This window comes from Astatotilapia calliptera, chromosome 3, assembly GCF_964374335.1.
Source record: "Astatotilapia calliptera chromosome 3, fAstCal68.1, whole genome shotgun sequence".
Taxonomy (NCBI): domain Eukaryota; kingdom Metazoa; phylum Chordata; class Actinopteri; order Cichliformes; family Cichlidae; genus Astatotilapia; species Astatotilapia calliptera.
Window position 1 is genome coordinate 56,800,631 of NC_137424.1, and position 27,148 is coordinate 56,827,778.

The following is a 27,148-nucleotide window of genomic DNA, read 5'->3' on the forward strand; positions in this document are numbered from 1 at the left end:
GTATATGTAATATATAAATGGTGTGGGGGCAGGACTTAGTCTTTTAGAGTGTGTTTGTCAAATCCACTGAGCGACCAATCATTGGCCGGTCTGACCCTCCCCCAGTCTGCGCGCTGCTCAGACACCTGTGTGTGCCTTCGTGTGCCAGTGAGATACGCCAGAGACACAGACAGTGAAAGATCAGTTTACCCGTGCAGCGAAGAAGCTAGCTGGATAGTGAAAGTCCTTTTTTCGGCGAGAATAATAAGAGTGATACTGTATTCCAGAGGCCGTGAGCCAACGTGAGCACTGTGAAGCCCCGTGTAGCATTTGTTGCTTCACATGGTCAGGTTTTTTCCCTTTGCTTATTTGGATTGGATTGGTTTTGAGGACCTGAGAAGAATCGAGGATCCCTTTTCCAGTACTGGATGGCAAGCCCAGCCCAAAGAGCCGGATGAACTGGTAGATTGTAACCCGACTGGTTACAAACACACTGAGTGACTATTGAACATTGAAAGACTGAAATTGACTTTAAAAAAGACACAAAAGACAATATATCCTTGAGTCGACCATTTGTGGGGTTTATTTTATTTTGTTTTCAAGAAGCGCGCTCTACTTTTGTTAAATGTGCACAACGTGCTAAACTTTAATAATTGCTAATAAATGCGATTGTGTTTTCTACACCTACTGTGTACAAGTACTCTGTTGTCATACATCCTTGGCTCCTACGAATCTAGAACCTGTCTGATCTGGTCCATATTTCCCTTCTGTCCTCGTACTGTGGTTAAAGGTAACTATACTGCCGCACTACAGGCAAAGAAGGCAAGAAGTAGCACTGACAGGTCTTACATGCCCATTACTAGTATTGCACCACCACTAGTGGTAATTCAGGTGATAATTCATAGATTCATTACATAAGTCATCTTTTCAGGATTAATAAATGTGAAAATATTTGTGTTTCCATAAAGTAATTTTAAGTCACCTCTCACTTTAAGTATGCAAATGCAATAGTAGCATGAAACCCTGTGTGAGAGGGGAGGAGCATGGACAGAGAGGTTATGAGTCTCACGGTTTTCTGACCGTGTGCACAGGTAGTTCTGGATGACTGCTATTTTCTGGAACTTTCATGCTTATTTAAGAAGGAGTTCATTGTTACATCTTCAGTTTGTAATAAATAAACAGTCTTCAAATCATAATGCAACTGGAAGCATTTCTTTTGGAAACCAGGAACACGCGTCAGCCATAGACTCCCCTTTTTGAACTTGGTTTATTGGAAATTACCCCACATTACTGTTGTTCAATCTCACTGTACAAACACAGCAGCTTCATACTTTGCAGCCAGTAACAGACGAACACTCAGTTATTTTATTTATACAGCTGCTGCCTTTGAATCCACAAAGAAAACAGATTCAAATAAAATAGAAACAAACACACTATAACATAAACACACTGATAGAGTAAAATATTATAAACACTCAAATACTTACTCCTAATGTCTCCTCGTTTCAAATGGAAGCTTTCTCTTTGCTTCAAAGACTTGATTTATCGTTGTTGTGCATGATGACTCGCTCTTCTTACTGACTGAAACAAACTCTCTGCTTTAAGGTTCACATGTTCCTGTCAGTGATCAGGTGATCAGACAAATTCCAACATCCCTGTTTGATTTTCACTTCTCCTTCAACTTACATCTGGATCAACTCAGACTAATAAAGTGTTTGTGGATCCAGAAACTGTTTAAAGAGCAGAATTGATCTTTAACTGTAAACTTAAAATCCTCAGAAATGAAACTTGAGGTGAAACTGTTTTATTTTCATCTTCATTAATCACACTCAGTGAGAACAGGAACATCATCTGGTGTCCTGATTGTTGAACTTGATCAGAGATGTTAAAGCAAACAGGTGTGAATCAGGTGCTGCTGTCAGGATGTCTGCAGTCTGAATCACTGTCAGTTATCTCTCACATTTCCTCGCTTTTAAATCCAGAGCCTTTCAGGGCCCCCCCTTTATGGAGGTTTTTACCCTAAACCTACCAACGGGGTCATGGTGGGAGATTGTTTTTTCCTACTAATTGGGAGTCGCAAGTTTTTGATTATTTTTTGTTTTATGTTTAGTAATATTGTTTTTGTTTTTTGTTTTTTCAAATCTGAGGGGATGGTTACTGCACATTGTACAAGTCATGAGTGGTGTAGGTAAAATAAACATTATCTCAATCAATATCAACGGTCTGGGGAATTCGGTTAAAAGGAGTAGGTTGTTATCTAAATTGAAACGACACAAGGCGCAGATTATATTCATTCAAGAAACTCGTATGTCAAAAGAAGAACATGAAAAATTTAAAAAGTTTGGCTATATAAATTCCTTTTACAGCTCATGTAAGAATAGCAGACGAAGAGGAGTTATAACTTTAATTTCTAATACGGTAAATTGTGAAATGTTAGAGGAAGTCTGTGACAAGGATGGTAGATATGTTGCTGTTAAAGGGAAGATTAATAATAATGTGGTATCTCTGATAAATGTGTCAGATCACAACGCCATACACTTGACTATTCACTTATATAATCAGAATAAGAAATCATTGTGGAAATTAAATACTGGTATTCTTAACAATGAATCTGTGGTACAAGAGATTAAAAAAGAATTACAAGTCTGTATTGCTGACAACAAGGATGAACAGATGGATCCAACAATAATTTGGGATACTGTTAAATCAGTAATCCGAGGGTATCTGATATCAAGGACTACCCATATCAAAAAAATGAAAAAGCTCATACAATTCAAATTAGAACAACAATTAAGGGATTTAGAAAAAAAACAGCACACAGATTTGAGTGCCGACTTGGCTGAAAGCATTAAAGATGTAAGAAAACAACTAAGCGATCTGTCTATGGAGGAAATAGAAAAGAAACTGAGATTCACAAAACAAACATTTTATGAGTGCTGGTTCCAAAGCAACCAAAGTACTGGCTAAACGGTTAAAATCAATACAAATAAGTAATGCAGTTAATAAGATTAGAGATCCAAACACCAAGGAACTATTATATGAACCAATACAGATAAAAAAATGCCTTTCAAAAATATTATAAAACATTGTATAATCAACCCGACCAGAAAAACAGACAAGAAATTGAAGAGTACTTGGATCAGTTAGACCTTCCTTCTATTGAGACAACTTAAAATGAATTTTTAACTAAACCAATCACTAAGGAAGAACTGGATAAGGCAATAAGGAGAATGAAATCTAATAAAAGTCCAGGGAGTGATGGGTATCCCAATGAGTGGTATAAGACTTTTAAAGAGGTTTTGGCTCCTATTTTGATAGATTCTTTTAACTGGACATTAAAACACGCTAAAACTCCACCCTCTTGGAAAGAGGCGATTATATCAGTCTTACCAAAAGAAGGTAAAAACAAGGAAAACTGTGACTCTTATCGCCCAATCTCCATCTTAAATGTGGATTATAAATTATTTACATCCATAATCACAAGACGCTTAGAGCTGTTTCTCCCAGATCTGGTGGATGAAGACCAGACAGGGTTCATTAAGGGGCGACAGACACAAGATAATATACGACGCACATTGCATATAATTAATGAAGTTAATAAAGAGAAAAGCCCAACAGCCTTAGTGAGCTTAGATGCTGAAAAAGCCTTTGATAGAGTCTCTTGGATATTTCTTTTTGCTGTTTTGAAGAGAATGGGCTTTAACAGTATCTTCATCGAGTGTATACAATCCTTGTACCACAGGCCATTGGCTAGAGTTAAAATAAATGGAGACCTGAGAGACAGTTTTGAGCTCTTCAGAGGAACCAGGCAGGGTTGCAGCCTGAGTCCAGCCCTTTTTGCTCTGTATATCGAGCCTTTGGCTCAGTATATACGGCAAAGTGTAGACTTAAAAGGGGTTTCTAAACTGAACAACGAATAGGTCTCTTTGCAGATGATATAATTATATACCTACAGGATCCTGACACGACCTTTCCTCGGTTGATTAAAGCATTAAAATATTTTGGCAAAAATTCAGGATATAAACTATCGTAAAGACTCAAGTACTCTGTCTGAATTATTTCCCCAAAGAATCAATTCAAAACGAATATAAACTAAAATGGGACTAAATAAGATCAAATATTTAGGTGTCTATCTAACTAGCGAAATAAGTACACTATACGAGGCAAATTATGTAAAGATTAGTAATACAATCCAAAAAGATTTGATTAAATGGGCTCCGCTTGTCATGGACCTTAGCTCAAGAATAGAGGTAATAAAAATGAATGTGCTTCCCCGACTACTGTATCTATTCACTTCATTGCCAGTCCATATACCAGATGCACAATTTGGTAGATGGGATAAATTAGTTAGTAGATTTATTTGGAAAGGGACAAAGCCAAGAATAAGATTTAAAATACTCCAATTAAGAAAAGAAAAAGGAGGACTTGCCCTCCCGAATTTCAAGGAATATTTCTATGCAGCCCAGCTGAGATATGTTGTTTACTGGTGTTCACCGGATTACACCTCAAAATGGAAGCATATGGAGATAAATTATTGCTTATCATATCATCCACAAGCAAGATTGGGAGAAGAAACTATCCAGTCTACGAACACAAATCTCATTACTGAATTCACTATTAAACTCTGGTGGATTATAGTGAAGAAATATAGAATTATAGAAGACTGTAAATTGCTGATTTGGCCTGCATATTCTCGAAAATTCCAAAGTGGACAATAGGATAGTACATTTTTAAGATGGGTCAATAAAGGAATTACAACATGTGCACATTAATAGACGGGACAACATTCAAATCCTTCGAGAATCTACAGAGACAATTTGGACTGGATAAATCAGATTTATTTAGGTATTTTCAATTAAGACATTTTTACAATACAGTAATTTCTCCAATTAGGAAGAAGTTCTTGAGAGAAGGAAGCCATATAATAGAAATAATAACAGGTGCATATAAAAATCCTCCATCAAGAATTTTATCGAAATTATATAATGGCCTGCAAAATTTGAATAGGAATGAAACATTATATATCAAACAAAAGTGGGAATCTGAAATACATCTTGAGTTGTCAGAGGATGACTGGCGATCCGTATGTCTCACACAGCATAATTCCACCAGCTCTAGATGATGGAGAGAATATGGCTGGAAAAATGAGAGGGTTAGGGGTACTGAGAGGACAGACGCACGCTCCACTTGACTGTCGCGTCTCTCACCCTCTCTGTTTTTCACACAATGATATTATCCTATATCCTCGCATGTGATTGGCCACAATATGGAGGGATTGGAGCATAGCTGAGCCACTGTGTGAGAGCTGAGCAGCGAAAGGAAACTAAGTGAGGAGCTGGCTCTCGCTCAGTGGGAGTCGACTCTTCTGATTCACTACAAAGCGCTCTCTAAGCACGGCTCTTAGAGCTGATGCTTTTGCAGATGACACATTATCGAACGTTATGTTGTGTGTCATGGATACTGTTGACTCCAAATCTCCCGACCACTATGTCGAGCTGAGACAGCGAGACTGAGACAGCGAGACCAAGACAAGACCAAGACCACGTAAAAGTGGTCTCGAGACCAAGACCTGTCTAAAAATATCCAGCTCTCGTAAATATATGTATTTCATAAGGTGTTTTATAAAGTTGAGTATGTTTTTAGTTAAAATTAAAGTTAAAGAGCAACATTAAGATCATCAGTCCTCACCTGACAAGAAGCAGAAGAAGAGAAAATAGAGGATTTTCATTCTGACTTTAATCCTGATGCAGAAAAGTTGTTAAACTTCAGTTGTCGGACCATGACACACTGATACATCCAACCACTGCAGAGTCATCATAAAACTTCTGAAGATGGCAAACTCAACATGAACAATTTATAAAAGACTCCACAAAGCTGGGTGGGACAGGCCTTGAGGACACAGGACTCATCTGGTCTGGTCCAGCAGACGTGCTTGACTGGAGTCTTCTCCTTTGTCTTTGAATCTGGTCACGAGTGGAAGTGAATGGTGGAGGAGAGGCAGCAATGGTGCAATGTGGAGAGGGAGGGAGAGAGAGTGGCATGGCTGTGGATTGCAGGCTGGCTACAGGTAAGTCAGCAGGGGGGTGAGCATTCACTGCAGTGTCGAATCTGTTGAAAACACATTCAAGTATCTGGCTCTGTCCTCACTGCCTCCAGCTCCTCTGTGTTTGGATGGCTTGAATCCAGTGGTTGTCTTCATGCCACAACTGTCTCATGCTGATCTTGGCCTTCAGTAACACCTGAACCGTTGTAGCCTCCTCTCTATCGCCCGCTCTGAACGCCCTCTTCTTGTTATTGAGGAGAGCTTTGATGTCCTTAGTCACCCACGGCTTGTTATTTGGGTAACAAATAATGTCCGTGCTGGGACAATGGAGCTGGTGCAGAAGGTTATGTAGTGAGTGACACACTCAGTAAGCCCACTGGTGTCCTCACCGTGAGGCCCACAGAGTGTCTCCCAGTCTGTCACCTCAAAACAACCCTGTAGTCCCACTAAAGCCTCCTCCGACCACCTACTACTATACTTCTAGTGGTCACAGCTTCCCTCTTCACAATAGGCACATAGCAGGGGGTGAAACAGGGGTTTATATAAAAGCTAAAATACTAAAGCTACAACCTTTAATATAAAGCTGCTGCTGAGCAAACATGGCTTATACTCCTACTCTTTCTGTTAACTAGACATAAAAACACTTGAGGTCACCCTCTGATGTATTTACCACCCCGTCGTAGATCAATCACAGTGTCCTGAACTCTCATTGGTAGACGCTTGAATTGTTGTCGTGAAGTTCAGCCTGGATATCTTAAAAAGAAGGAAACTGAACTTCTTTTCAGGCACTTAGACTAACATGACCTGGACCCTTTTAGCGCCCTCTGTAGTTGAACTGTGGAAGTGAAACAGAGCCACAGCCTGCACACACACAGTTTAACACATCAGTAACTGCACAACATGCAGAGCAGGAGTGAACATGCTGCAACACTTCAAACTGATCATAACTGTGTCAATAAAACCATGAATGCTGCCAAACTGCTCAGTGTATGACTCAGACTGATAGCTGCTCTTCTGTGTGTGTGTGTGTGTGTGTGTGTGTGTGTGTGTGTGTGTGTGTGTGTGTGTGGACAGTGAGCAAGAAGACGATGAAGAGGATGATGAAGGTAAAGAGAGCAAAGAAAATGAAGGTCACCCTGAGGGTGGTGAAGGATGAGGAGAGGACAGATTTCTTACGTTTCAATTCTTTACATTTATTGTCCTTCGTGCTTTTGAACCATCAAACTGTAGGTCAGGAAAGCTGATTATTTTTGTCTGTTTCTGATAATAAAACATGTTTCTGGGGACGTCGTGTTCAGCTGTCTTTATCATGCAGTATAGTAAACATGTTTCAGTGTGAATCTTACAAAGATGAGATTTTACTGTGAAGCTGTTTTATACCAGGGGAATCATAAATACTTCAGTGATGTAAATGTTGCTCTCAGAAGCTGGAAACTCCAAGCAAAACTCACTGAACCATAAATAACTGTAGATTACAATATGATGAGAAATGAGGGCTGAAATGTGAGGAGGTTTCAGACGGTGCAGACTTATGGACGTATCATAGATTTGTATTAAATGTGGTTCATGAAAAGTTCATTACTGCTTTGTAGATTTGCCCTCATTAACATACTGTCTGACCTGCTGACTTACACAGGTCAGCTTCACTGTTTGATTCTGATAGCTGAGCTGACACAGGCTCTGTGATCTGCTGTAAATAAAAAGGGTTAAACAGACAGTATCACTCTCAAACTGCTCCTCTTCCTGGAGTGAAGCACAGCCTGATAACCCTCCCTCTTCTTCCTGCTCTTAAACACAGCACCTCCTCTCTGTCCACGTGTTTCCTCGTTCCCTCCCCTTCAGATCTGCACTTTGAAGATGGGTGTAACCAACATGTGGTGACGTGTAAGAGCTGACAGGCTCCATTCACTGCAGAAACACGTTGTTGAGATCAGAGCTCAGACTAGTTTCAGTTATAGAGAAACTCACACAGTCACTGACACTGAGAGGAGAAATGGCGCAGAAAGGAGTTCAGCTGGACCGAGAAACCTTCTCTTGTTCCATCTGTTTGGATCTACTGAAGGATCCGGTGACTACAGCCTGTGGACACAGCTACTGCAGGAACTGTATTAAAAGTTTCTGGGATGAAGAGGACAGGAAGGGAATCCACAGCTGCCCTCAGTGCAGGAAGACTTTCACACCGAGGCCTGTCCTGGAGAAAAACACCATGTTAGCAGCTTTAGTGGAGCAGCTGAAGAAGACTGGACTCCAAGCTGCTCCAGCTGATCACTGCTATGCTGGACCTGAAGATGTGGCCTGTGATGTCTGCACTGGGAGGAAGCTGAAAGCCATCAAGTCCTGTTTAGTCTGTTTAATTTCTTACTGTGAGAAACACCTCCAACCTCACTATGATGTAGTTCAGTTTAAGAAACACAAGCTGGTGGCCCCCTCCAAGAAGCTCCAGGAGAACATCTGCTCTCGTCATGATGAGGTGATGAAGATTTTCTGTCGTACTGATCAGCAGAGTATCTGTTATCTCTGCACAATTGATGAACATAAAGGCCATGAAACAGTCCCAGCTGCAGCAGAAAGGACTGAGAAGCAGAAGGAGCTCGAGGTGAGACGACTAAACATCCAGCAGAGAATCCAGGAGCGAGAGAAAGATGTGAAGCTGCTTCAACAGGAGGTGGAGGCCATCAATGGCTCTGCTGATAAAGCAGTGGAGGACAGTGAGAAGATGTTCACTGAGCTGATCCGTCTCCTCCAGAAAAGAAGCTCTGATGTGAAGCAGCAGGTCAGATCCCAGCAGGAAACTGAAGTGAGTCGAGTCAAAGAGCTTCAGGAGAAGCTGGAGCAGGAGATCGCTGAGCTGAAGAGGAAAGACGGCGAGCTGGAGCAGCTCTCACACACAGAGGATCACAACCAGTTTCTACACAACTACCCCTCACTGTCAGCACTCAGTGAGTCTACACACTCATCCAGCATCAATATTCGTCCTCTGAGCTACTTTGAGGATGTGACAGCAGCTGTGTCAGAGACCAGAGATAAACTACAGGACATTCTGAGAGAGGAATGGACAAACATCTCACTGACAGTCACTGAAGAGGATGTTTTACTGTCACCAGCAGAGCCAAAGACCAGAGCTGGATTCTTAAAATGTTCACATGAAATCACACTGGATCCAAACACAGCACACACACATCTATTATTATCTGAGGGGAACAGAAAAGTAACATTTATGGAACAACAACAGTCTTATTCTGATCATCCAGACAGATTCGCTGAATGTTATCAGGTCCTGAGTAGAGAGAGTCTGACTGGACGTTGTTACTGGGAGGTGGAGTGGAGAGGGGGAGGAGTCTGTGTAGCAGTCGCATACAAGAATATCAGCAGAGCAGGGGGGGGCAATGAATGTGGATTTGGAAACAATGACAAATCTTGGGCATTATATTGGTACTCAGGAAGTTTTAAATTTTGGCACAACAATGTCCGAACTGTCCTCTCAGGTCCTCGGTCCTCCAGAGTAGGAGTGTACCTGGATCACAGAGCAGGTATTCTGTCTTTCTACAGCGTCTCTGAAACCATGACTCTCCTCCACAGAGTCCAGACCACATTCACTCAGCCGCTCTATGCTGGACTTTGGACTTGGAAAGATGGAGTCACTGCAGAGTTGATTAAAGTCAAATAGAGAAGACAGGTTCATGTTGATCCCTGACCATTATATGTACTTGTGTAGTTTCTAAATGAGGCTTTACATTTTAGAAGCTGAGAAGTTCAGTGGTCCATTGATGTGTGAAAATAATATTGCACTGATTCAAACTGTACTTACATTTATATACCTTACATCAATATAAATCTGAATTTGTTCTTATGGCTGATAATCATGTGAGTTTAAATGATACTACTCTTCATATTCAGCATGTTTGAAATCTGTCATCAGTCTGGTTAGTGCTTTTATTCTGTAGTTGCTGTAGTGGGTTGTCAAATGCAACAATATATTGGAGCTGCAGTGATTCATCAGTTAGTCAATGATTAGAGAATTGATTGTTTTATCATTATTTTAGTCACATTTAAAGCTGGTTCCAGTTTCTGAAATGTGAAAATTGTTGGTTTTCTTGATCATATATGACTGTAAACTTAATGTCTTTGAGGTTTAAACTTTTAAAATGTAACAAAAATTAAATACTTAATATTTGACATTTAATTTTATATTTCATATGAAAAGTTTGATCACACTTGATTATTTATACATTTAAATACAGACACTAAATAACACAGGCCTGTATATTGTGGAGACACATGTATTTGCCCTGAGCTGTGTCTGGCAGGCAGAGCGTCTCCACAAATCTGAAGCTTCTGATTTGGAGAAAATGAGCTGAGGGAGACACCTGGTGGACAAACACAGACATGAATAATACACACAATAATGAAGTGAACACATTTATAGTCAGTGTTCAAGATGATGGATAGAAATGAAAATCATGGAGCATTTATGCATTTTTACGTCTGTGTCACAGAAACTGTTCAGCTATTCTCTGTTTATTAGTCTATTTATCAGGAACCTCTGTTGATTTTATATGTAAAGGATTTTTCTTCTGTCACTGAACCTTTTAAGGGTTTTCTCTTAGTAGTTTTGGGGAGTTTTTAATTAGATTTACAGCTTCAGAATAACTTTGTGATGTCAGATTAGAAAGTCTGTGTCCAACCCTGGTGTTTGATCAGATGTTTGATCCCCGCAGGGTTGGATTTTTTTCTATGAATGTTGAATTTGTTGTATTTGATTTGAGTTAGATTTTTACTGATGGATGATTCGTTGTAAAAAGTGCATCTACCAACAGTTTATTTTTTTGAACAAAGGTTCTTTACACTAAAGTGAGGCAGGAGATGTGCTTCCAAGATTTATTATTCAGACAGAGAAAGCAACTTTTAAAAAAAAACTTCACATTCAACCATACAGGGAAGAGGAGTTCAGGACTGAGGCTTACCAGCAGGTGAGAATGGTCGACACAAGGGGAAGGCGGATCCATCAAATAAATAAATTTAAAAAAATAGATCAACTCAGGCACTTTTGAACGTGCACTCAATCGTGAAGGGAATCTGGTCCTGGATCAGTCCGGGGTGCTACTGAAACAGGGAAGAATGATTAGATGATGTTTGCCGGCTGACAAAAGCAGCATTCACGGACACCACAACCCTGAACCCGCTGCTCCTCCCCTGCAGCCACAAACCACACCCCGCCACAAATACCTCAAACTTTACATGAGCAAAATCATGCAACAACAACGCATAAACCTCACAACTTTTCAAGACACACAAAATTAAACAATGCTTCATCAAAGAAAAGCAATACACAATTAACCCCACCTCAAACAGGTGCACACACACGCACTTTAAATTATTAAGGCTCCATTTAAGACATCGAACATGGTCACTGCTCAAGTGACAGAACTGCACAAAACCACACTGAATGTAGAGGACACAAACCAACGCACACAGCAGCAAAAAGAACTACAGCAACACAACCGAGAACAAACAAGAAGCACAAAACAGGAAAACAATCTGAGAACAAAACAGCAGGATATCCCTCAGCAGCAGCTACAATATCTTCAGACTGACAAACTGCATTTAGCAGAACAACAATTTAAATTCAAAGAACAGGAAACTGCAGTTTAAACAAACTGGGTCCACTAAACTACTCCACCTGAACAGGAGAGGAGCGCTTCCTGAACCGGTGTTTGTCAAAACGTCAGACATTGTCAGATTGGCCGAAAATGGCGTTCACGCCGCCGTCGCTCCAGTACAGCTGAGCAGACTGCAACCGTGGGAGAGAGTGACTGTGTTTCACACGCTCAGCTCGAGCTTTCTGATCCTGCACTTCATGACAGATCTACCACTGTGAGTAACACTGTTTCGTCTTCCGTGGACTCTGTATCTCCTAAATCAGAAAACTCTGTTACTGTGTGTTTGAACTCTACAGACATTATTCAGAGTGACCCCTCGGTGTCAAGTTATTCACCGGTTGTCCTCGTTAGTGATCTTTGTGTTCCTGAGCCGTCAGACTCTGGTAATGCTCGCAGTGTTTTCTCTGAGTTAGCCAATAAGGATTTTCCAGCTGTTGAGCTGAACAAAGGACTGTTATTCCACCCCAGACTCACCTACACGCTGTTACTGGCACTGTATCCCCGCTGGACTGTTTTACTCCTCAGCCTGTTGATTCTGAGGTTTCCCAGCCTGAGCCCAGCCACACACCATCAACAGCTGGAAATAAAACAGTGCGTGCTGAGGAGCACAAACAGTCGAAGACTTTGTCCTGTAGCCGATGCTCCTTCTAGTGACTGGTTTGTGTTCCAACCTGTTTTGTCTTTTCACATTTCCGGTGTTGCCCAGCCAGCCCTGGACACAGTAAAACTTCTGCATCTGAGACTTCCTGTGTTGGTCCGACAGTTTTCCAGTCTGTGATCTTTTCTGCGCCTCAGCTGGTAAACGTAAATGGTAACAGAGCGCAACCTGCCACAGTTAAACTGGCTAAAATGCTTGAACGTAGCACAAACTTTGTTGGTTCCTGTTTACACCTCAGCTTCTTCTTATTTTATATATATGGCCTGGTCATGGGGAACGAGACAGAGCACAGAAAATATTCGTTTTTGTTTTATTAATTTCTCCAAATGATCTCGGAAAAGCACAGTTTTAAGCACAGTGTTTTAGTTTTTGTGGTTTTGAGTGAAAACATTTAAGTTTAACGTTAAACCCAGGAAGAGTTCCCACTTTGGGTTCCAGTTTAAGCAGATTATTAAAGTAGATCTAATTTTTTTTTTTTTTTTTTTTTTTTTTTTTTTTCTAAATGACATCAGAAACAGCAGTATGCGACATTACGTGATGGCAGAGCTTCAGTTCATCCTTTGTCATTTTTTTTTTTTTTTTTTTTTTTTTTTAATAAATAGGACAGGGGGAATGAATGAGAGAGAGAGGGGGAGAGAAAGAAAGAAAACCAAAGGGGAGAAGAGACGGTGAGAAGGGGGGGGAAGAGAGAGAAAAAAAAAAACCTCCTGGGTCACCTGTATGGAGAAAAAAAACAAACAAACAAACAAACAAACAAAAACAAACAGAGGAGACAGCAAACAACAAAGAGCAACATAATAATAGAGAAAACAAAGCACCATCACAATAAACTAGCTAGTCATAGATATCAGTATTTACTAAGTAATAAACGATATTGTGCAGCACGCAAGATAGACAGCGCACAGTGTGCTTTGAGGCAGCAGCCAAGAAAGCTTTAGTCCGCGTCTGTGAATACCCATGTGTGCATACCTGTGTGGATCAGCATGCTTGCATTCCAAAGGTTTCTCCATGTAATGATCTGCTAGGGAGTGTGGGGGGGCCACAGCCCCGTCCTCCAGGGTGTGAAGCGGGTATGGAGGAGATCAAAACTCCAGACATCCAGAGGACCCCAGAACACAAGAGACCATGGAAGACCAACAGAGGGGCAGCCGCGCCACTGTCCCAGTAAGAGCTGAGGAGAGTCCCAGATGAGGGCTCGCCCAGCAGCCGCGGAGCAGAAGTCAGGGGGAGTTGCAGTGACGCGCCCGTGAGCTCCGCCGGCCCCCAGCTGCGCCTGAGTGACCGAGCCCTAGGCCGAGAGGCCGGGGGCACCCCACCTCCAAAGGGGCCCGAGCGAGCCCCAGGCCCCAGGCCCCGACAAGCGGCCGCCAAGGAGTGAGCCGGTGTGTACCCGGACGCCCACCCCCAGACACAAAGAACCACCAACACACCGACACCTGAGGGAGTCCGCCACCGGCAGGGGAAGTGGTGGTGGGTGGAGATAGGCCTCCAAACCTTGGAGGGCCTGAGGTGTCCCCAGAGAGGTGGCGTCTGATACCCAACCTGACATATAGACACAGACATACAGGCACACACAGACACAAACATCCATTCCCACCCTCATGCTCTCATATGCACTCACTCCACACTTAACCAACGTGGAGACAGACATAAAGAGACGCTGTACACACAATCACACTCCCCAAGCGTACTCTACAAACCGGGTCTAGGTACCCTTGCCCCTGGAGGGGGGAATTGCACCCAGACCCAGGTGGTGTTACCCTTTTCCCTGCGGTGGGGAGAGGCAGACCACCCCGACTCCGCAGCAGCAGGGAGGCCCCACACCCCAGACCGCAGTCGGACGGCCAACTCCTCCTACTAGCCCTCCCGCTCCAGCAGGCCGCAGAGAATGGGGGTGGGAGAAGACTCCAAACCTCCCTCCACCCGCTCATTGTAGTGTTGATGCATATGTGTTCTAAGGTGCAATTAAAACCCAGGAGGGCATGGAGCTACCTGCCAAGGAGCAGCAGGTAAGCACATAGTCCCTCCTGCTAACCCTCAATGACTAAGTGTATTTAAAATTGAGAGGTGGGCAACGACGTCAGGGGTGAGGTATACACCCTGATGGTGATTTGGACTCCGTGATTGTGCCCACCCCCAAGATCCTATATGTATGTGTAATGAGAGTGTGAATAATGTGAATGTCTAAGTTGTGGGATAAAATTGAGGCAGAGGCAGCCAGAAGGGGACGGGGGGGGGGGGGGGGGGGGGGTAGCCTCCTCTGCACCCTGGTGACATACCCCCACTCCAAGGCCCTGCATGTGTGGGTGGTTGTGGAGGAGCGGGAAGAGGGAGGCAGCTGGAGATGGGGAGGGAAGGAAGGGAGGGGCAGGTAACCCCTCCCTGGGGCCAGCTCCCCCGCTGACCCCAGTAGGCACTCCCACCCTCCGCGACCCGCCAGGGAAGGGGGGCCCAGGCCCATCAGACCGGGGCCCAGTGCAGTAGCGCCCCCCGGCTCCACAGAGCCCTGGACAGTCCACCCAACCCCACCACAGAGAAAACTGCACCCACCCCACCAACCACACATCTTCCAGACTACATAAGACGGTAAACGCCCAGGCTGAGATCTTCCTCCACCTCTCCTGTATCTCCCCCTCCTGCAGAGAGTTCCTGAGAGAAGAAAGCTCCTGCAAGATGTGACCATCCCCCCCACCAGTTGAAGAGCCCCCCAGGCGGCTCGATGCACCGGCGGCACCCTGCTCCAGGGCCGGGCCCCCATGCACCCACCCGCCCACAACCCCGGCAACACACCAACCAGGACCCGAGCCCCCGAGGCCCGGCCCGGGCCCCAGCCCAGAGACGGAGCGCCCCCAAAACCTCACGCCCATCCCGGACCCACCCAGGGGCAGCCAGGTTGCCAGGTCAGTAACCCACGTCCGTCAGCACAGACCCTCCCCTAGCCCCGCTGCACGCAGCCGCGAGGAAACAGTCACCTGAGAGCCAACAGAGCCCTCAACCGGACGTGACCGCTACCCCGGGTTGAGCCCCCCAAGGAAGATGCCTCCGGGGAACCCCCCGACGCCCTAAGCCTGTCCCTACCCCCTCACCAATCACAACAGTGAAGGCGGGACCAAACTATGACCCCCCACCCCCACTAGGTGATGGAGCTGATAAAAGGGGCCCAGAGCAATTGATCTAATGTGGTGGCAGAGGCTGTGTCAAGACTAATGTAATCTAATAGATAATTTCTATATTGGTTAGAATTAAGATTATTTTTATTTTTCCAGTTCATGAGGACTGTTTTCTTGGCTATGCATAGGGCAGTGAAGATCATATGGGCTATATTCTTTTCTGAAGTGACATTATCTAAGCTGCCCAACAAACACACTAAGGGGGAGGTTGGAATGTTACATTTCAGACATTTTGATAAGTCTTCACATATCTCGCGCCAAAACTTTTGCACTGGTGGACAGAACCAAAGAGCGTGGATGTAATTGTCTGGTGTATTGCCTTGACAGTGTGAGCAGTTGTTGGAAGATGTAAAGCCCATCTTGAACATCCGATGACCTGTATAGTGCACTCTATGAAGTATTTTGTATTGTATTAATTGCAGACTGGGATTTTTAATTAATTTAAAAGTTTTTAAGCAAATCTGAGACCAGAAGTTTTGGTCTAGGTTGACTGATAAATCTGCTTCCCACTTTGCAGTAGGAAGGGATATTGATTCATCTAATTTAGAAAGTGTTCTGTATATTTTAGATAATAATTTGGGGGATTTAAGAGTAAGAAAATGTGCCGCACTTAGTGGTGTTTGTAATTCAACTTGACTGAGGTTAAATTTCTTTTTTACTATGGATTTAATTTGTTGATATTCTAAAAACCTTGTCTTGTTGATCCCATATTGTTCAACTAGTCTGTCAAATGGAATAAATTCTGTTCCCTCTAATATATGTTCTAAGTATTTAATTCCTTTACAACTCCATTCTGGGAAATTAATCATATTATTGTTTTGTAATATGTCAGGGTTATTCCAGATAGGTGTACGTTTGCATGGGATTAATGAAGACTCCGTTATTTTTAGAAACTCCCACCATGCTGTTAGAGAAAAGCTGATGTTGATACTTTTAAAGCATTCATGTCTTTTGATGTTTGAGCTAATAAATGGTAGGTCTGAAATCTCTAGATCCTTGCATAGTGCCTGTTCAACATCTAGCCAGGGCTCAACTAAGAAGGTATGTTTTAACCATTCTGAGATGAACTGAAGCCTGTTGGCTAAGAAGTATTGGTGAAAATTAGGCAGATCTAATCCTCCTCTATCCTTGGTTCTTTGTAGCGTTTTTAAGCTAATACGCGGGGGTTTATCTTTCCAAAGGAATTTGGAAATATATGAATCCAGAGATCTGAACCAATCTTGTGATGGTTTGTTAGGGATCATCAAAAATAAGTAATTTATTTTTGGCAAGATCATCATTTTTATAGTGGCGACCCTTCCCATGAGTGATATGGGTAAAGATTTCCATCTAGTCAGATCGCCTTCTACTTTCTTTAGAAGTGGGATGTGGTTTAGTTTAGTTAAGTCTGAAAGCTTAGGAGAGATATTAATACCTAAATATTTAATATTTCCGGATTGCAGTGGGGCAGAGGAAGAAGTAGATCTAATTTTAACGATTTCACAGGCACCTGTTGAACTGTCACTAACCCAAAACCAGCGACAGCGCTAATCCTGCTCCACAGGCTCAGCCTAAAACACCTGTAACTTTCAAGGTCTGAGATAACAATAAATATCAAAATATCACAGTGTATTAATAATTAATATTCATAATATATGTGTAATACTATTTTTATTATTATTTGATTTGATTTTCCTGTTTGCAGCAAACAATTTTCCAAGCAGAGCTGCTGTCAGTCCACAGTAGAGGCCGATCCTTCCTCGTCTCTCTACTGCAGAGACACAAACACATCTGGGTTTCTCACATTCATTAAAATCAATTACACCAACAACACATCAGAATAAGAGAAAAAAACTGTTAGGAGCAGGTTATGTTCAGAGTTTTACTTTTAAATTCACATTTTCTCTCTGAGTCTCTGAGTTTTAGAACAAAACCATTTGAATTGAAACATCAAACTAAAAATGTCCTAATAAACTTTCAAACAGAAAGTGTCCGACTGTTTTCTTTGGTCTGTTTTACTCTGAAAATTCACATTTATATGAAACATTTCTGCTGATCTACACAGACCAACAGTCAGCAGAGTCAGTATCAAATATCAGAAAATGATTATTACCAGTCTACTTTCATAAGTCACCAGTATCCTCTAAACGTCATGTTGCCTCCTGTCATTCAGAGGTGTGTGCTGAGCTGGAGCAGCAATAATGTAGAAACTATGAAACAGAAGAAACTGCAGCGCACAGGAAACATTTATGATTACAAGTGTGTGAGTCAGTGTTGTGTTTCACTTCTTAAGACTCAAACACTGCTGTGTTTTGCTTTTAAAATGTACGTTTATAAATCCATAAAATATGTTTACATGTACTATTATTAATTATTTTTTAAATAGATAAATAGAAAAATAACATTTGTTCATAACACAATTTCAACTTATCAATCAAAACATTAAAGCTTCAAGTACAAAGTTTAAGTCTCTAAATGAATCCTGAGGGTCTGAACTCACAGCTACACTCTGAGAGTTTGTATGAGATCAGAGAATAAAGCAGCAGATCACTGTGGATCGAAGAACACAAACACCACTGATTCTGTAAGAAAAGAAAAGCATCACCTCCTGTTCTACGCTACAGCTTAATCAGAGCTTATCATACATAATCATCATCATAAAATCAACGTGAATACTTCATTACAAACTGCCATTCAGTAAAAAACTGAATGGCAGGAAATGAAATAAAGCTAAACATCTCAAATCAGCTTCACGTTGCTGTGAGGTCGATGGTTTCATTGTGTTTCATTATCAGCGACAGTCTGTTTACCTTCAAAATAATGTAAACTTGAAAAACTGTTTCCTTCATCCAGTTTATGATTATAGTCATGAATGAACAGACTTGCATGAAGTTCATGATTTCTTGGATCACGTCTCATTATTTTGTCCATCATGTGTTGTCCTCGGGATTCCCATATACTTGTTTAACATTCACCTCGAGACCATTTGTGGCCCGAGGACAACACAAGGGTTACAGTGAACTCCAAAAGTCTCATTCACATTGTTGATCAAACGGTTTCCACTGACTGATCTGAGGAAGTTTTCTGACTCCATTATTAGACGAGTTAAGTTGCATTAGTAATGAAGGCTGTGAAATAAATCTATTGAATCCAAGTTTAAAGCTTTACTGTTTCTGACATCACTGTGAATAACATCATATCCTGTTAGGACCTCCTGACCATCATAATGAGAACAAAGAGAATCCTGTAAACTGAGAAAACTGATTATTGGTTCTTTTGATCAACACTGCATGTAGAGGAATATTAACATTAGAGTCCTGAGATCTGCTTCCTTAACACAAGATATTTTTGCTTGAAAGTGGAAACCAGAAATAGTGTGTTTGGCCGCTCCAGTGCCAGAGGACTTGGGGGCGTGACGATGAGTTTTGTGTTTGTACCATATTCGGTGAAGAGCAATCAGGCTGTCACAAGTGGACTGGGAGGAGTGAAGGTGCAGTGAAATGTGCTTTCACAGCAGGATGGATTTAATTCTTAAACTGTCTCTGTTGAGGTTTTGTAGACATGTGACTGCTTATCATGTGACATTAACTTGTCAGTCATTTTGAACGTGGAGTAATCCTGATACATCAAGTGAGTGAAAAACCTGGAAATATTGGCCCGGTCTCAATATGCGTACTCGTGTTCTCGTGTACTCGTAATACGTCATCAATCGGAGACCAAGTACTGTTCCAATTCAAAGCACGCATCAAGCTGAGGACGCAAAAGAATCCCCGGATGTGTTCTCGCTCCGCCTGTTTTATGGAGGATGCATTGGTGGTGATTTTTTTGTGTTTTTGGTGCAGCTAAATATCCCAGAATACATTTCGCCCAAAACTCAAATGTGGCAATGGTGGAGGAGCGCGGCTAAACACTTTTAAATATTAAATATTACTCTTTCTGGGTCACAAAATGAACTTTATTTTCAGGCAAGAATGTATCTCTGTAAACTTTAAATATCTGCTCGATTTATCAGGATATTTCCAAAAGTGCTCTGATGTTTTCGAAGACGTCTGTTACCCACCAGCTTGATAGCAGACCAAGAGGTCAAGGATCACTACAGACTATGAAAGGCATAAGAGGAAGTAGTTCGTTCCAATTTAGACGATCCGAATGATACAGTTTCTTTCCACTGTGTTCTGATTAATTAAAAACTACAAATTTACCCCAAAGTACTAAAATGTTGATATTTTAATATGAGAATCAATTCTAGAACATAAATTACTGGTATCGAAAGAATCGATATTTCAACATCGATCTGCACACCACTAATGTTAACAGTGTTTTATTTGTTCCTGAGAAAATCGGTTTGGCTGAGATTAGCTGACTCTGGATTAAACCTAACATTAAAAATATTTTCATTCAGCAGGAAACAGTTTAACCGGGAACAAAAACAGCTGTTAATACGTAGTTTAATCTTAGTTAACTATGCTAACCAAGAGTAAACAAACAATTATGTGTTCCTGGTTATGGAGGAATTGTGTAACGGGCTGAATATGGATGTTCACTTACTCCCTTCAAATGTGTTTACTAGTTCTATGACCTGTGACCCTGGCACTCTCCTCGTCTTCACACAAGACAATTTCTATCATTATGTTATCAACAAGGCCTTGAATGGACAAGATCTGAAGGCCATATACAGGTTCAGTGAAGGTGGTGTTGAAGGTGTGCAGGTGGATCAGTTTGTCAGAGGAGACGCTGTAGGAGGACACAATCTCTGCAGAACAGTCCACATACACTGCTACACTGCCACACTCACCGCTGAGGGGAGCAGAGGGATGGCTCTTGCTATGTAATCATGGTCTCCATAGTAACCAACACCATCATGACAGTAGAGACTCCAGGACTGAGAAGTCCTTACAAACCTGCTGTCATCACTGTGTGGTTTATTCTGCAGCTCACTTACTTGTTTTTCTCTTGATGTTGATAATTTGATGTTAGTAATTTATTAACATCAAGAATAATATCTGGCAAAGTTGTATTTTACTCTATTGTATATAGTATTTGTATTCTATTTATTCTATTGTTTATAGTATTTAATTTTATTCTATTCTACTGTGTACAGTATCTTATTCTAATCCTGTTCCAGAGTTTTTCTAATGTTTTGCTATGTAACTTTGCACTGTCCACTTTCTGCTGTAACAAAAGCAATTTGCTCAGCTCTTTCTGGGACAGTGGCGCGGCTGCCCCTCTGTTGGTCTTCCTTGGTCTCTTGTGCTCTGGGGGTCTCTGGATGTCTGGAGCCTGGATCTCCTCCATACCTGCTTCATGCCCTGGAGGACGGGGCTGTGGCCCCCCCACACCCTCTAGCAGATCATTAAATGAAGGAACCTGTTAAATACAAGCGCGCTCATGCTCACAGGTGTACACACGGGTGCTCAAACACACAAACTACACCCTTTTTGGCTCCTACCTCGAAGCACACTGTGCGCTGTCGATCTTACGTGCTGCACAATAACATTTAATATTTAGTATTTACTGTTATATTCACATAGATCATCGCGATGATGTTTTGCTATATTTCTGTCTTTTTTCTGCTTGTTTTCTCTTCTTTCTTTCTCAACAGGTGATCCATGTGATTGATAGATGTATTTATTGTCTGTTTGTTTTGTTGGTTTTTGTTTATTGCCCTTTATCACCGTTCCTCTTCCCCGCTGTTTTTCTTTCCCTCTTTCTTTCCCCCAGTCAAGTCTGTCCCGTATTTAGCAAAGTGAAAATAAAATGAAATAAACAATAAAAGGTGAATCCAATACGGCAAGGCTGGGATGGTCCATTTGGTAAAGTCAGTCCGTTGGGCATCTTTTTTGCCTTTAGACAATAATTCTGATGGCAAAAGAACAACAACAATTTCCCACATGTGGGACTAATAAAGGTTCTGTTATGTTAAAGGCACTTACTGTACTGTGATTTTACTTGCCTACGCTTGCCTACGCTGTCCGACTGTATTTAACAGGTGCTGCCTTTCACTTGAATTTCTAATCAAGTGAAAGGCAGCACGGTGGTTAGCACTGTTGCCGCACAGCAAGAAGGTCCTGAGTTCAATTCCACCATCAGGCCGGGGTCTTTCTGTGTGGAGTTTGCATGTTCTCCCCGTGTTTGCGTGGGTTCCCTCCGGGTACTCCGGCTTCCTCCCACCGTCCAAAGACATGCAGCTTGTGGGGATAGGTTAATTGGATAATCCAAATTGTCACTAGGTGTGAATGTGCGAGTGAATGGTTGTCTGTCCCTGTGTGTTAGCCCTGCGACAGACTGGCGACCTGTCCAGGGTGTACCCTGCCTCTCGCCCGATGACAGCTGGGATAGGCTCCAGCGCCCCCCGCGACCCTGAAAAGGATAAGCGGAAGTGAATGGATGGATGGATGAAATGTTTGAACTCCAAAATATTAATGATTCAGTTACATAAATGATGTGTAGCATTTTAATCCATCTATAATGCATGCATCATCATCATCATCATCAAATCAGCATGAATACTTCGTTACAAACTGTCCTTCAAAAGCAAACTGAATCACTGACAGAAAACCAAATGAAACTAAACATCTCAGATCAGCTTCACGTTCTCTGTGAGGCTGATGACCTAATTTTGTTTCATTTCCATAATCATAGAGATTATTTCATCATGTTATCAGGGACAGGTTGATAAAGTTTCCCTTCAAAATAATGTAAACTTGAAGAAAGTTTCCTCCATTGAGTTTATGATTATAGCTCATTATTCTGTCCATGTTATTAAAGTGAACACCAATCGTTTCATTTACAGTGTTGATCAAACTGTTTCTACTGACTGAGTTTTCTGACATCCATTATTAGAAGAGTAGAAATTCTGTTTTCTATTCAGACAGTAAATAAATGAGAAGCAGCAGAGCTGCTGTCAGTCCACAGCAGAGGCCGATCCTTCCTCGTCTCTCTGTGTTTGATGTCTCAGGTTTTCTCTCAGGTTCAGGACAATCCCTCACTGCTGCAGAGACACAAGCATCTGAGTCGCTCACATTCATTAAATAACTTTCACTGAAACCTTCAACTCACTGACGTTTAGTCGACATCTGTCAGATCTGAAGCCATAATCCGTGTTGACCTCACACACGTACAGACCCAAGTCATCAGTCCTGAGTCTGGACAGCTGAAGTCTGATTCGTCCTTCTCTGAGGGCGTCTTTGTCACTCTGGACTCGTCCTGAAAACTTTTCATCCTGAGACTTTGACACCTCAGATGAGCCACTTGTCGTCATGGTGATTTCTGATCCATGAGTCACATGTTATGGAGTTTGATGGTGACCTGGATCTCTGCTGTAAGATGGTCCCAAATGTTAAATGTGAACGGTCTCCATCTGTGTCTGAGCAGCATGGCTGATGACCTTTGACCCCTATGACGAGGCATTTGTTAACAAATTTCATGTTTCCTGTTTGGACTTCTTAATGATCCAGATCTTTAATGGTCCAGCAGGTTATAGATGACAGAATGACGATCAGAGAGGAAGCACATTAATTAATCCAACTATTATTAAACGTATTAAAGTTTCAGTGTTTTGACTCTGCTTCTGCGTCGGTTTTGTTTGGATTGGTGGAGTTTGAGGAAATTTAAAGTGCACATTGAGGAAATACAAGAGCAGTTCAGCCCTTAAACCTCTCACATAAACAAAAACTATATTCAGTGTTTGAACTGCAGTGTTGCTGCTTCATGTTGAGAAAGAAATTAAGCCAACGACACCTCTATGCTGATGTAGCGATGTTGAGTGTCTCAGAAAAACAAACTGGGACTGACAGGATTCTCTGTGCAGGACCAACTTTGGATCAGAGCGAATCATCAGTCACATCAACAAAAGACTCTGAGCTGCTTTAATTACAGGAAGTGATGTGTGCTGTGTAACATGACTTATGTTAATTCAGGCTCCTGTTATCCTGGGATTGAATTCACAGCCGTAATCATTAATGTGCCTGAAAGGAGAGATTAATTCTAAGACACATTCCTGGAAAGCTGATCTCCTTTTCCCCACACTGTGAACACAAAACCCAAATTTCAAGCTGCATTCACAAAACCAAACTTTCACCGCCAAACAATTCAAAACTGAACTATGCCATCAAATCATGCCTCAAGTCAATCTAAATTAAATACTCTACTGAGTAGTTGCTAAGCACTACATAGAAAAAAGGAAAACACAATGCTCAGGACATGAAGCTGTCACGGGTAATGGGAAAGTACGGACTCAGTCGCGGAGCTCAGGATGCAAAGTACACAGTGCGTTTATTTACAGTGCCCAAAAACAGTTTCAAAACACAAAGTGAAGTGCAAAGTCCAACAGTGATCTTCTCCAAACTCCCAGTAGTGCGCAGGTGAGTTTCCAAAGTGATTCTCAGAGTGTGTGTTCTCCTCCAATAGCTTAATCCACGGGCTCCTTCTCTCCAACCTCCATATCTCTTCCTCCTATAAACAACAGGTGAGGAAGCTAGCCGGCTAAAGCTAAGCAGGAAGTCACAAAACACTCCTTACTACCGAGCTTCAAGTACAATCCAGCGTCGACTGACTTCCGGACACACAGTTAAATACCTCAGCCCACAACGAAGGATGATCAGTGACAGCTGGGTGGAGGAGGAGAGAGAGAGAAGCACACACATACACACACAGGCAGGTCGCCCCGGGAAGGACCGTCCGACCATGACAATAAAGGGTGTCCAATTTAAGGAATAAGTACAATTATGTGTTTAGGTGGTTTAAGTATTGATGGAAACATGCAGTAGTTTAGTATTGGTTAAAATACCTATAAAGAAAGGTAGATTTCCAGTCATGATTTAACTGTTGTTTTAATAAAAAGCAACTGTGCGAAAGAGGTGGAAAATCAACACCATAGCTCAACAGTGTTTCAACATCAGAATCTGACATTGTTTCAATGTCAACAGTATTAGAAAATATAACGTTCAATCAATGTCAGGTTTCAACATTGATTCAACATCAAAACCTGACGTTGTTTCAACATTAAAAAAAGGTGCAAGAGTGACGTTAGGTCAACATCACACTTCAACGTTGATTCAATGACATCACCTGATATTGACTCAACATAGTTTCAATGTTTCCTTGCTATCTGGGATACTATTCTGTTAAATCCATCACAGAGCAGCAAACTAACCTGTTTATCCTGCACTAACCTGTAACTTTCAAATAAACCAGTGAGTCTGAAAGGAACTTTTAAAGAACACCGATCACATGACCTGTTTAATTTTGCCTCATTTATTTTCTGGTGAGAAACGCCCCCTGTTGGCTAATGCTCAACTTATCTGTGAGCTCTGATGAAATGAAAATCTGTTACACTGATATTTAGTTTTTATCTTGCAGGTCAGTGAGTGAAATGCACCGGGTAAAATCAACAGAAAAAACTTCACATGTTCTTCCACATTCGTAGAGAGGAGCTCATGGTTCGTAGAGACAGCTGCCAGAGACGGAGAAACGCAAGGACGGGTACAGATAAACTCAGCCTGCAAACATCTAAACATGTTACTGGAGTAACACAACAACACACTTCACTCTGATGTCAACAGACAATTTTACACCTTGTAGCTGAAAGTGTGCACAGAACAATGATCATGATTTGGATCATAGACGACCATTAACTCTTCATGTGCTGGTGAGCTGCACTGAAACTGTGGCTGCAGACTCTGTCAAGTGTCAAGTGTCTGTTATTGTCATTACCATGTGCAGTCGTACAGTACAGAGTGAAATGACAGCTTTCCTCCGAGGCCCTGGTGCTACATATGACATATAATAGAAAAACACGGGACTACGTAAAGTGCAATGTGCAAAAAATTGGAAAGAAAACAAGACAAGACAGTGCAACACTAGACAGAACAGGGCGACACAGACACAAGACAGAGCAATGGATGTGTGTGTGTGTGTGTGTGTGTGTGTGTGTGTGTGTGTGTGTGTGTGTGTGTGTGTGTGTGTGTCCAGTCACTGAGTGTTCAGGAGTCTGACGGCTTGGCGGAAGAAACTGTTCCATAGTCTGGCAGTGACGGCCCGAATGCTTCGGTACCTCTTTCCAGAAGTCAGCAGGGTGAAAAGTGTGTGTGAGGTCCTCCATAGTGCTGGTGGCGTTGAGATGGAGCGGGTGCTGAAAGTGTCCTTGGTGGAGGGAAGAGAGGCTCCAATGATCTTCTCAGCTGCTCTCACTATCCATTGTAGGGTATTGCAATCCGATATGGTGCAGTTACCACACCAGGCAGTGATGCAGCTGCTCAGGATGCTCTCGACAGTCCCTCTGTAGAAGGTGGTAAGAATGGATGATGGCAGATGGGCTTTCCTCAGCTTCTGCAGGAAGTAGACACGCTGCTGGGCTTTTTTGGTTATGGAGCTGGTGTTGAGGGACCAGGAGAGGTTCTCCACCAGGTAGAGACCAAGGAATCTGGTGCTCTTGACAACCTCAGAGAATCTATTGATGTTAAGTGGGCAGTGATCTCTCCGTGCTCTCCTGAAGTCAACAATCATCTCTTTTGTTTTGTCCACATTCAGAGACAAGTTGTCAGCTCTGAGATGAGTTTGAATCCCTGTGATCTTGACCTCAAGTTCAGAGTCAACTTTTCTGAGATCACCTGTGATTTTCACATTTACTAGAAGTGCAGCTGCTGAGAGGCTGAGGGGTAGCTGCCAAAATGTTTTAGAAGATGAGAAAGTTCATGTGAGACAGGATTCAGCTCTGTTAATGTTTTTATACTTTTATTTAAAACATATAAATGTGTGTGAAAAGGTTCTTCCTCAAATCAAATTTTATCGTCACAGGGAGAAGATGATCTGCAGGATGCTGCTGCTCATCATCCTCACCTCATGTGTCTCTGGTTAGTTTACAGCTTCACTTTATGAACTCCAAATAAAGCTCAACAACAGATTTGTTCCAGTTCTCAGTGTGTCTGCTCCTCTCTTTCCCTCTCTGTCTCCTCAACAGGATCATTTGTAGTCAATGTGACACAGACCTGCTATCAGGCAGAGGAGAACCACAACATCACACTGGAGTGGACGTTCACCACCAAACCTGACACATTTATCCTCCTGAGAAGCAGCATTTATGTCCTCTGTAATGGACATTTGTTTTAAGTCTATATCTTTTGCCCCTTTTTAGCTAAGTCCTCATGTACTAAATAGAGGACGTCCTGGGATTTCCATTGATATCTTGTGTGTTTAGGCTTCTTTTGGATTCAAACAGAAAGGAAATAATAAAAAAAGTTCATTTTTTCTCAGACTCAGTTTGACAAAAGAGCTGAAGCCATGATCAGTGTTCATCTGACACAGGTCCAGTCCCGAGTCATCAGTCCTGAGTCTGAACAGCTGAAGTCTGATTCGTCCTTCCTGAGACTCTGACACCTCAAGTCCTTCATGAACATGACAGGTGTTGAGGTGAATACGTTGTGTTAAATGAAACCAGATTTCTGCCCAAACAAATTGTCATGGACATAATACAGGACAGACTGTTTGATCAGTTATCTCTCCCCAGAAGATGAAAATATAATTCCAGGATCTGTCAGGTTTGGTTGAGCGCCCACTCCAGTGTGATGTGTGTAATGTTTTAGGCTCTAACACAGGCAGGCCCAACAGAACAGGGGAAACAGTGGATTTAAACACCTGTTGTTGAAAACTCAAAACAGAT

General features: G+C 42.1%; 1 protein-coding gene across 1 annotated transcript; it reads left to right on the forward strand.

Annotated features, from left to right (window-relative positions):
• The first annotated feature begins 7,987 nt into the window (after positions 1-7,987).
• Positions 7,988-10,225, forward strand: LOC145425491 (tripartite motif-containing protein 16-like). The gene has a single exon (XM_080298572.1). It carries the CDS (start codon positions 8,016-8,018, stop codon positions 9,687-9,689), a length of 1,674 nt encoding a protein of 557 aa, XP_080154698.1. The 5' UTR covers positions 7,988-8,015; the 3' UTR covers positions 9,690-10,225.
• The last annotated feature ends 16,923 nt before the right edge of the window (positions 10,226-27,148 follow it).